The sequence below is a fragment of the Coregonus clupeaformis genome, chromosome 21 (genome assembly GCF_020615455.1).
Source record: "Coregonus clupeaformis isolate EN_2021a chromosome 21, ASM2061545v1, whole genome shotgun sequence".
NCBI classification, from domain to species: domain Eukaryota; kingdom Metazoa; phylum Chordata; class Actinopteri; order Salmoniformes; family Salmonidae; genus Coregonus; species Coregonus clupeaformis.
The window spans coordinates 51444830-51457329 of NC_059212.1; the positions used below are offsets into that span (position 1 = coordinate 51444830).

Consider the following 12500-nt stretch of genomic DNA (forward strand, 5'->3'; position numbering starts at 1 on the left):
TGTCTCTCTATGTCTCTCTGCTGTCTCTCTGCTGTATCTCTGCTATCTCTCTCTGTATCTCTGCTGTCTCTTTCTGTCTCTCTGCTGTCTCTTTGCTGTCTCTCTGCTGTATCTCTGCTGCATCTCTGCTGTCTCCCTGTTGTCTCTCTGCTTTCTCTCCGCTGTCTCTCTGCTGTCTCTCTGCTGTCTATCTCTCTCTGTCTCTCTATGTCTCTCTGCTGTCTCTCTGCTGTCTCTCTCTGTCTCTCTCTGTCTCTCTGCTGTCTATCTGCTGTCTCTCTGCTGTCTCTCTCTGTCTCTCTCTGTCTCTCTGCTGTCTCTCTGCTGTCTCTCTGCTGTCTCTCTGCTGTCTCTCTGCTGTCTCTCTGCTGTCTCTCTCTGTCTCTCTGCTGTCTCTCTCTGTCTCTCTGCTGTCTCTCTGTATCTCTCTGTATCTCTCTGTATCTCTCTGTATCTCTCTGTCTCTCTGCTGTCTCTTTCTGTCTCTCCATGTCTCTGCTGTCTCTCTGCTGTCTCTCTCTGTCTCTCTGCTGTCTCTCTGCTGTATCTCTGCTATCTCTCTGTCTTTCTGCTGTCTCTCTGCTGTCTCTCTCTGTCTCTTTTCTGTCTCTCTGCTGTCTCTGCTGTATCTCTGCTATCTCTCTCTGTCTCTCTGCTGTCTCTCTGCTGTCTCTCTGCTGTCTCTCTCTGTCTCTCTGTTGTCTCTCTGCTGTCTCTCTGCTGTCTCTCTGCTGTCTCTCTGCTGTCTCTCTCTGTCTCTCTGTTGTCTCTCTGCTGTCTCTCTCTGTCTCTCTGCTGTCTCTCTGCTGTCTTTCTTCTGTCTCTCTGCTGTCTCTCTGCTGTATCTCTGCTATCTCTCTCTGTATCTCTGCTGTCTCTTTCTGTCTCTCTGCTGTCTCTTTGCTGTCTCTCTGCTGTATCTCTGCTGCATCTCTGCTGTCTCCCTGCTGTCTCTCTGCTGTCTCTCTGCTGTCTCTCTCTGTCCCTCTGCTGTCTCTCTCTGTCTCTCCTCCATAGTGCACAGCAAAGCAGCAAGCAGAGTAACAAGCAGAGTAATGCTGCAAGCCAGGTCAGCCAGGTGAGACATAGAGGAGGCTCTGAAATACCACACACACACACACACACACACACACACACACACACACACACACACACACACACACACACACACACACACACACACACACACACACACACACACACACACACACTTGGGCAAAGGGTCAATGGTGGCCTGGCTCACACAGTGGGTTGCAGCCAATAGAGGAGGAAGGACCATAGGGACACAGACTCTCTTATTGGTTTCTTTATTTATCATTCATTTGTACACACACGGTATGTATACTCCAGTACATTATACATCCATTATTACCTGTGTGTCGCATGTTTTTTGCATTTCATGTTGATTTTGGGGGAGCTTTCGATAGCCTGTGTGTGTATTTTTCAGTTGGATGGTGACACTTATTATTATGTCAGTGTGTACAAACCAAATGGATGTTTTTACATTCTATTGACCATCATTACTGTGTTTGAACCCCTTCTATATCATCAAGGTGCCCCCATGCATTTCATCCCAAGCCCTTAGTGAGAATCTGAGCTGCCCTGTTTTGGGTGTGTTTGGTCTAGTTGGTGAGTATCACTCGTTGGGGTTAGGGTTGGGCTTTGCCTGCTGCCTGCTTTAGCAGTAGCTAATGGGGATCCTAATAAAATACCAAAAATATATAAATAATACTTACTCTACTCTACTGACCATTGAGTGTGGCTCCCTCTTGTGGCCACTTTGAGTGTTCTGCTGTTTATAGCTTTTTCCACATCTCTAGCTTAAGCCAAGGTAAGTTTACTTGAACCCACTCAACTGCTATGGAAAATACATATGTCAAATACTTTTAAATACTTGATCTGCGTTGATTTAGTTTGCCTGCTGTACAATGGAACCAATGGAATAGTCCCAAAAGTACAAACTCAAAGTAAATCAACCACACCTCAAGTATTAGAATGTATTTGCCTTGATGTATTTGAGCCAGGTGTGGCAGGTTCCAGTCGTGAGGTTGTATCCAGACATGGTACCTATGTAATGGTGTTTTAACGGCCCAGTTCCTTCCTGTTTCAGGCCTCCTCTCCTCCCGCCTCAGGCCTGATTGTAAGAGCAACAGTTTACATTACGACACTCCCTCATCCCTTTGACCACAGGGGGTTACCTGTCACAATCAGCCTCCCAATACAAATTGTGTTAAAAAAATATTTGATTCGTGCCAGGACTGAAAAAAAAATAAGACTTTATAAATATACTTTTTGGGTAACCCCCTTAGTGGTTCTATGCTGTCCGAGACACCTAACTTAATAATCACTCAATCCTCTGGCTTGTTGTGTCTGCTGGCTAACACACTTAACACAATGAACACTGATGTAGCACTAATGCTATAATGCTAATATTGTGTGTTTTGGGGATGTAATGAAGCACTAATAACCCAACAGCCACTTCTTAACACTGTGACACAGACCTGTGTTTGTGACTGTCACCCTAGTGCCTTGTTGTGCCAGGAGACTGTCACCGAAAGGAACTAAGTCACAAGTTGTGGTCTGGTTGAGTCACAAAGATACACACTGACACAATCGATTAACTTGGAGTTCTCACACAACACACTTTCTCATTGCATTTTATTATTCATACATCACATTTGTGCACAAATTGATTTGGTTATGTATAGTAACCTAGCAAGCCAGGTTTGACAGAATGTGATTGAAGTAATCAATGGAGGATGGGGTACAGTACGTGAAGCTTCTGTGTGGACGTGACAACTGTTCAGTGCCTTTAAACCTGTCATACCTTTCTTCCTGGCAATCACAACACCCACCGCCACTATGGCCCCATCTCTCATCCCCTGACCTCTAACCTCTGCCCCCTGCTCTCTCTACAGGTCATCCGTAAGGGCTGGCTGACCATCAACAACATCAGCATCATTAAAGGTGGGGCCAAGGAGTACTGGTTTGTCCTGACTGCTGAGAGCCTGTCCTGGTTCAAGGATGACGAGGTGAGTTAGTCAACCCTCTTCAGGGTGGGTTAGTACAGTAGTCAGTCACAGTAAGTTTGATGCAGTTTATGGCTAGATTTCTGGTGATGATAGATTGGAACACTATTTCCCCTCAAATACAGCCCTCCTGTCTGGTTAATGTCTGGCAGAAGGGAGGGCAGGGTAAACAAATGGTAGAATATACATATTTGAATTCCAATGTCAGAAGAGTCTCTTTTGTTTGATATCTATGTAGAGGACATATTATAAACCATACCTTCTGACTTCCCACTGAATCACAACTCAATGGTCGTTCCCCATTGGCTCTTTAGTGGTGTTTCCCCTCCCCTTGAGATGCAGGGTGCTCCTTGATTGGCTGGATGTTGCGTCCATCATAGCTTGGTGGGCTGGTGTCTGTCTGCCTGTCTGTGCCTGCTGTACAGGTTCCAGGAAGTTCTGCACAGCAAGTGTAGACAGGCAGACACACGGCAACTCCCGGAGTCAGCCAATCCATGCACTGGTCAGCAGATGACATCACATAGGTCATAGTTGATAGGATCACAAGCAGTCCACATAGTTTAATCCTCTCTATATACAGTATGTGGTCGATACACAGCAATATTCACTGGACAGGACTCAAAAGTATTTTATATCCTCTTCCCGCTCTCTCTTTCTGTTTTTGACTTTTCCCCATCTTTTCTTTCTGTCTCTCTTTCTCTCTCTCCACCTCTCTCTTTAACTCCGCTGGGAGTTAAGGCATTTGGTTTTCTTTTGCACAATTGGAACAATCCCAAATCAAACCACTGGTCACACATACTCACACACCTATACAAACACACACATCTACACACAAACGGTTATGTGTTGGCTTTAAAAGGCATTATTTGATGATTAATACGTCTAGACTTTAACTGGATGGATCGTAGACATGTCTCATGTTGCATTGACTCTCAAGCAGTTCTGACATTCAACCAAGCATTTCTTTACTTTTTCTTGTGCGTTTTACTATATATTTATTCTATACACACACACACACACACACACACTTGATTAGATTTTGATTTGACACACACACACTCTCTAGCTCCTCCCCCCCCTCTCTTTCTTGGTGCAGTTGGCAGTTTCTCTGGAACAGCACACATTCTTGGCAAGTTTTTAATCCAAACATCAGCCTCCAATGATTCAGTGGGGAGAAATCCCCTATTAAATTACAATATTCCTCCCTCTCTGTTTCTGAACCTAATACCCCTTCATTATCCAAACCATCTATCAGCAATACCGACCCACAGCCTCTAAAATACCACCCTAATAGTACAGTAAAAGCATTCCCAACACCATTGCTAATCCTAGCAAGCATACTACACCCATCACTAATTCCAATCCCTATACAGTATACAACCCCTAATACGGTACTTTACCCCAACAAAACCACTGATTCCTATACATCCTCTCTACTACCAAACCACTAGGCCTCTCCCCTAGTTGCTTTATTATATCATCAGTGAAATCATATTATTTGCTGATTGCTGCTTGCACACACTGGGCATTATGAAGATCATCTTCCACACAATAGTTTCATCACAGAATTAAATTCTATAGTATTATATTTTATCTTTATGAGTTTGACTGTATATTTAGGCAACATAGTTACTGTAACCGCCCAACCCAACCCCAATGAAATACTAGAAGTATGTGTTTGTATTTGAAGCAGGAGTTAATGGATGGATTGACCACTGTTCTGTGTCTGATTCTATGGAGCCGCTGCTGCTCCTCCCTCTACTGCACCAGAGCCAATCAGGGCTGAATTCTTTGTGCAAAGGAGCCTACACATTTCTATTGCTGTTGTACTGTACATTTAGCAGAAAGACTGTTCCAAGGACATAACAACACATTGGTCTAGACCTGACTATGAAAAAAAAAATGTGTTGCATAAATAAAATAAGTCTTAAAAATGCAGTTAGAACAGTCACAAAGTACAACTAGGATGACCTAGTGAGAACCGATACCCAACACACACAGAATAAAGAGGACTAATCATAGAGACGAGCAATCAGTATTGGAAGATGGTCGATGGTGGAGTGTGGCTAATCAAACCCACTCCTTGAAAGCCAATGTTTCCACAAAGAGAAGAGAAGTGCTTCCCTGCCCAGTCTAACCAATGTGCAGACTACTGTACACCAGTATGACAATGAACAGGTAGTCTGAACACTGGGAGGACGGAGCCGGACAGACAGACTCAGAGTGTCAGGCCCCTCAGACACTGACTCTCTGCCATTCCATAGGCAGTAGGGCTGCATGGTCGCTGCTCTTTGCCTTCCTCCCTCATCCTCCTCCATTTTGGCATCAAGCGGTAGCGATCTCCCTCCCGAACCCCCATAACCACTGTTTTCTTTTCACCCGTCTGCGTCGCCTCTTCTCCCCCTCTCTGTCGTTTGGTTGTTTGTTTATTGTGTTTTTGTGTGTCGCTCCCCTCGCGGTCCGTTTGGGCCATGCCAGGCAATGTATCCAGGCTTGACGTGGCACATTCACTCAGATGACCGACCGGGACAGACTGGCTGAGCACTCAGGGAGGGGATATTACGAAAAAGAGAGAGGGAAAGAGAAAGGGAGGGAAATAGAGTGAGAGAGATGGAGGAAGAGGGTGGGACCCATGTGGCCATATATGGGTTGGAGTGACCCCTTGGGAGAATACAACCTAGAGAGGTCTGCAAAGTGTATTTTTCATTTCTTGTTTTCTACTCCCCTTATTTTGTCTAGTAATACCCTACCATCGCTCTGCAGGGGGTCAGATCTGGGCACCTCTGTTGTACCACTTTTCTAAATCCTTTGTTTTGTTTCTTCTTCAGGTCTCCCTCTCTTTCTTAACTTCACTCTGGAAGTTCTTCCCTTCCCTCCTTCTCTCCTTCTCTCCTTTCCTCCTTCCCTCCTTCCCTCCCTCCATCCTTCCCTCCTTCTCTCCTTCTCTCCTTCTCTCCTTCTCTCCTTCCCTCCTTCACTTCTCTCCTTCTCTCCTTCCCTCCTTCCCTCCTCTCCTTCTCTCCTTCCCTCCCTCCCTCCTTCTCTCTGTCTCTCTGTACTGTTAAGCGGTAGCAGATGTTAAGTCTTAACGCCAGGCTGTCATTTAATCTCTCCCCCTCTTCCTCTCTCCTTTTCTCTCCCTCTCTCTCTATCCCTCTCTCTCTCTCTCGCTACCCGACAAATCAGGCAGGAAGTGGGCCCCTCTGGAATGGAAGGAAAAAATATTGAAGAAATAAGAGGGGGAGGGTTAATAGAGAGAGAGAGAGAGAGAGAGAGAGAGAGAGAGAGAGAGAGAGAGAGAGAGAGAGAGAGAGAGAGAGAGAGAGAGAGAGAGAGAGAGAGAGAGAGAGAGAGAGAGAGAGAGAGAGAGAAAGAGAGAGAATGTGAGAGTGAAGAATTGAGATGGTGAGGATGGAGAGATGGATGGATGGAGTGTGTGATGGAGAATTTTACATTACTTTTTACTCTCCATCTTGACTCGTTGCACCCACCTTTAAAACAAGCAGCCCTCTGCTTCTTCTGACGTCCATGTGTTCACATGCACACTGCAGAGAGTCCCCCGAATCCCCTGTATTTCTCTAAATCTGTCTTTCCGTAGTCCAAAGGTTTTCCTCCAGCCCCAGCTCCCCCTTCCGTAACCAGAAGGTTTCCTCCAGCTTCAGCCAACCCTCCTGTAGCCAGAATGTATCCTCCAGCCCCAGCTCCCCCTCCCATAGCCAGAAGGTTTCCTCCAGCCCCAGCTCCCCCTTCCGTAGCCAGAAGGTTTCCTCTAGCCCCAGCTCCCCCTCCCATAGCCAGAAGGTTTCCTCCAGCCCCAGCTTCTCCTCCTGTAGCCAGAAGGTTTCCTCCAGCCTCAGCTCCCCCTTCCGTAGCCAGAAGGTTTCCTCCAGCCCCAGCTTCCCCCCTGTAGCCAGACGGTTTCCTCCAGCCCCAGCTCCCCCTCCCATAGCCAGAAGGTGTCCTCCAGCCCCAGCTCCCCCTCCCATAGCCAGAAGGTGTCCTCCAGCCCCAGCTCCCCTTCCCATAGCCAGAAGGTGTCCCCAGCCTTCCCATAGCCAGAAGGTCCTCAGCCCCAGCTCCCCTTCCCATAGCCAGAAGGTTTCCTCCAGCCCCAGCTCCCCTTCCCATAGCCAGAAGGTGTCCTCCAGCCCCAGCTCCCCTTCCCATAGCCAGAAGGTGTCCTCCAGCCCCAGCTCCCCTTCCCATAGCCAGAAGGTTTCCTCCAGCCCCAGCTCCCCCTCCTTTACAAACGTACCGTGGAGAACGACTGTGTCTTGACCAACACACTAATGACTTCCACATGTAGGCTCTCTCTCTTTCTCTTTCTCTCTCTCACCCTCCCACTCCTCCCCCGCTCTACCTCCCACTCTCATTCTTCCTCCCTTCTTCCAGCTCCCCTCTATCTCCCCCTCTGTGCTCCCCCACCCTCTCTCCTCTCCCCTGCACTCCCCATAACTTCCTCCTCTCCTTACCCTTGTCTCCACATTCCCCTTCTCTCTCTTTCTCCCTGGATCATCGCCCAACTAAGCCAACCTCTTGATTACAAATCTAACTGAAAAATATACATAATTTGACACACAGAGATCAGACAGCAATCAGAAAAGAAGTATGCATTTCCCTGGCATGGTTCTTTGCATTTGCTTGTTTACATTGTCAAACCTGATGGTTTCTTCCTTTCTGTTTGTGTTTCTCAGGAGAAGGAGAAGAAATACATGCTCCCTCTGGACAACCTGAAGGTGCGCGACGTGGAAAAAGGCTTTATGTCCAGCAAGCACGCCTTCGCCATCTTCAACACAGAGCAGAGGTTTGGAACCAGACAGACACATCCTAATAAAGTTACTTTTAATATTGTAGCGCTACACTCTTCAAAAAAAGGGTTCCAAAAGGGTTCTTCGGCTGTGCCCATAGGGGACCCTTTTTGGTTCCATGTAGAACCCTGTTTGTTTCCAGGTAGAACCCTCTGTGAAACCCATAAGGGTTCTACCTGGAACCAAAAATGGTTATTCAAAGGGTTCACCTATGGGGACAGCCGAATAACCCTTTTAGGTTCTAGATGGCACCTTTTTTTCTAAGAGTGTACTTTTACTTTAAATATTCCTACTTTAGTACCACTACTTCTAATAATAATAATACAGATTGTACAGGAAGACAGAAACCCAAGAGTCTGGTGGGCTTCTTCTCTTCCTAGGCTTTATTTAACTAGATGGGCCTGCCACCCCCTGCCTTGACCCCTAAGGTCAGTGTAACTAACTTCCTCCTCCCCTCCCCTGTGTTGTGGTCCAACAGGAATGTGTACAAGGACAACCGTTTCCTGGAGCTGGCCTGTGACACTCAGGATGAGGTGGACAGTTGGAGGGCTTCTCTCCTGCGCGCTGGAGTCTACCCCGAAAGATCTTCTAATGTGAGTGACTACTGCACGGGCCACCAGGGTTGGGGACAATTTCATTTCCATTCAGTCTATTCATGAAGTGAACCGAATTGGCTGAATCTAAATGGAATTGACCCCGACCCTGGTGCCCACCACCCTGTGGCATCACCCCATATTAGTCACTGACTCACTGTAAATCCTGTCCACCACATCTGCCCTGTTTGTCCTGTTCCGTATTACCCATGACTACCCCTCACTCCCTTCCCATGTTGCTCTTCTGTTATGTCATATCTATCCTTATTATTTATAAATTTTTCTTAAACCTGTGTGCTTGCATGGTTATGTACTTTGCTAAATATGCATTTTGGATGTATAATCCAGTGTATGTTTTTACAATTTAAAAAAGTCATATCTGTCCTATCACTTCCCAAGTGACTCATCATATCACTTGAATCTCTCCATCCTCTCGATCTTTCTCCCTGAAGATTGATGTAAGTGTGAAGATGACTAGTCACAATAGCTGTAGGCTACATCTTGTTGATATGCTACTCGTTCTAGTGACTCATTTTTGCTAACAGATTTTAGCCCTTTTTAAAAGCCTTTGATGTACAGAGCTTTGTGATTTCTGTGTGTAATGAAAATAAAGTTATTATTATTATTATTTGTCATTGATATACACAAGTTTTCTGCATCTAAAGATGCAAGCCACTAGCTCTGTATTGCTAAATACACGGGTGTTAAAACTAAAAGCCTTCTTCCTCCAGGTGGAGAGTGAGGGTGGCGGCTCCTCGTCCTCATCCCAGGACAACTTTTCCATGGACCCTCAGCTGGAGCGGAAAGTGGAAACCATCCGCAACCTGGTCGACTCCTACATGGCCATCGTCAACAAGTGCATCCGCGACCTCATGCCCAAGACCATTATGCACCTCATGATCAGCAATGTAAGGGACCTCTATCAGACCTGGGTTCAAATGGTAGTTGAAATCTTTAAAAATAACTTCAGCGTTAGCTTGAGCCTGACTGGTGTGCAACGTTTTAGATTTTTCTATTGGTTTCTTTGTGCCAGGCAAGCTAAATCAAATCAAATCAATAAAAAATGTAATCATATTTTATTTGTCACATAAACAACAGGTGTAGACTGTGACAGTGAAATGCTTACTTATGGGTCCTTTTCCAACAATGCAAAGTTAAAGATAAAGATAAAAACAATATAGAGTAAAAATAACATGGCTATATACAGGGAGTACCAGGTAATAACATGGCTATATACAGGGAGTACCAGGTAATAACATGGCTATATACAGGGAGTACCAGGTAATAACATGGCTATATACAGGGAGTACCAGGTAATAACATGGCTATATACAGGGAGTACCAGGTAATAACATGGCTATATACAGGGAGTACCAGGCAATAACATGGCTATATACAGGGAGTACCAGGTAATAACATGGCTATATACAGGGAGTACCAGGTAATAACATGGCTATATACAGGGAGTACCAGGTAATAACATGGCTATATACAGGGAGTACCAGGTAATAACATGGCTATATACAGGGAGTACCAGGTAATAACATGGCTATATACAGGAAGTACCAGGTAATAACATGGCTATATACAGGGAGTACCAGGTAATAACATGGCTATATACAGGGAGTACCAGGTAATAACATGGCTATATACAGGGAGTACCAGGTAATAACATGGCTATATACAGGGAGTACCAGGTAATAACATGGCTATATACAGGGAGTACCAGGTAATAACATGGCTATATACAGGGAGTACCAGGTAATAACATGGCTATATACAGGAAGTACCAGGTAATAACATGGCTATATACAGGGAGTACCAGGTAATAACATGGCTATATACAGGGAGTACCAGGTAATAACATGGCTATGTACAGGGAGTACCAGGTAATAACATGGCTATATACAGGAGGTACCAGGTAATAACATGGCTATATACAGGAAGTACCAGGTAATAACATGGCTCTGTACAGGGAGTACCAGGTCATAACATGGCTATATACAGGGAGTACCAGGTAATAACATGGCTATATACAGGAAGTACCAGGTAATAACATGGCTATATACAGGAAGTACCAGGTAATAACATGGCTATATACAGGAAGTATCAGGTAATAACATGGCTATATATAGGGAGTACCAGGTAATAACATGGCTATATACAGGGAGTACCAGGTAATAACATGGCTATATACAGAGAGTACCAAGTAATAACATGGCTATATACAGGGACTACCAATACTGAGTCGATGTGCAGGGGTATGAGGTAATAACATGGCTATATACAGGGAGTACCAGTACCGAGTCGATGTTCAGGGGTACGAGGTAATAACATGGCTATATACAGGGAGTACCAGTACCGAGTCGATGTGCAGGGGTACGAGGTAATAACGTGGCTATATACAGGGAGTACCAAATACCGAGTTGATGCGCAGGGGTACGAGGTAATAACATGGCTATATACAGGGTGTACCAGTACCGAGTTGATGTGCAGGGGTACGAGGTAATAACATGGCTATATATATATATATAGGGAGTACCAGTACCGAGTCGATGTGCAGGGGTACAAGGTAATAACATAGCTATATACAGGGAGTACCAGTATCGAGTCGGTGTGCAGGGGTACGAGGTAATTGAGGTACCTATGTACATATAGATAGGGGTAAAGTGAGTTAATGCAGATAGTCCAGGTAGTCATTTGATTAGCTATTTAACAGTCTTGTTTAGCAGTCTTATGGCTTAGAAGTAGAAACTGTTCAGGGTCCTATTGGTTCCAGACTTTCTGCACTGGTAAATCAAACAGGCCGGATTACTGTAAAGCACTAGCTGACAATCGTTGTTGTAATAAGGGCTTTATAAACATATTTGAATGATTCATTGATTTATCCATCAATTCTCTCTCCTGCCACCAGGTGAAGGACTTCATCAACGCGGAGCTGCTGGCCCAGCTGTACTCGGCCGGGGACCAGGGTGCCCTGATGGATGAGTCCCAGGAACAGGTCCAGAGGAGGGACGAGGTCCTCAGGACCCACCAGTCCCTGAAGGAGGCTCTGGCGATCATAGGAGACATCTCCACCACCACCATCTCCACCCCTATGCCGCCGCCCGTGAACGACTGGCGCAGTGGAGGCGGCAACAGGTAGGCATCCTGGTAGTCCATGGATAAGGACTACCATAGACCTTAGACATTGATCTAAGTATAGTATAGTGGAGTCAACTCTTGTTCTAATAATGGTGAAGATGTTGGGTTGGCCAGTAAGAGACCCGGTTTTGCACTGATTTCCACTGATTCCCATAAAAGAGTGTTATTTATTTTTATTTATTACTTGGATAGTGTTGCAAAAGAAAAAAAGGAAATCACAAATAAGTCTATTTTATCTGTTATGTCAAGAATATGTCATACACGAAAGGGCACTGAGGGCCATATCTCCCCTCCCCCAGGTCTCCTCCAACCAGCCCCACTGGTTCCAGGAGGATGTCATCAGGCCAGCGCCCAAGTCCCGGAGGGGGGCGAGGGGCTCCACCCCCTCCTAACCGCCCAGGACCCCTGGGGCCCTTCAACAACAGTGCTGACAGCCCCCAGGTCCCCAGCCGCCCAAACCGGGCCCCTCCCAGCATCCCCAGGTGAGGCCAGGGCATATGTGTTCCTTTGTGGCTCAGTTGGTCAGCATGATCGTGAGTGCTAAGAGCAAGGGTTTAATTCACACAGGGATTACAAATTAAAAATGTATGCACTCACTGTAAATTACTTTGGCCTTTGGATAAAAGGGTCTGGTATATATACATAGAGACCACAGGAGGTTGGTGCACCTTCGTTGGGGAGGACAGGCTCGTGGTAATGGCTGGAGCGGAATTCGTGGAATGGTATCAAATACACCAAACACATGGTTTCCATGTGTTTGATGCCATTCCATATGCTCCGTTCCAGCCATTATTATGAGCTGTCCTCCCTTCGCTAGCCTCCACTGATAGAGACACTGAACACTATTTGGTACCCATTACTAGTGGTAACCCTCAGTTTTTCCTGACCATATAACCTGACTCAGTTCCCTACATCAGGTATAGACG

At 45.8% G+C, this 12500-nt stretch overlaps 1 protein-coding gene across 1 annotated transcript in view; it reads left to right on the top strand.

Annotated features, from left to right (window-relative positions):
• Positions 1-12500, top strand: part of LOC121535570 (dynamin-3) — a 37080-nt gene that overhangs the window by 21925 nt on the left and 2655 nt on the right. The window contains exons 14-20 of the mRNA XM_041842773.2: positions 1018-1078; positions 2919-3032; positions 7724-7833; positions 8316-8430; positions 9162-9338; positions 11345-11571; positions 11874-12056. Coding sequence (XP_041698707.1) covers positions 1018-1078; positions 2919-3032; positions 7724-7833; positions 8316-8430; positions 9162-9338; positions 11345-11571; positions 11874-12056 — 987 coding nt within the window. The remainder of the gene's footprint in view (positions 1-1017; positions 1079-2918; positions 3033-7723; positions 7834-8315; positions 8431-9161; positions 9339-11344; positions 11572-11873; positions 12057-12500) is intronic.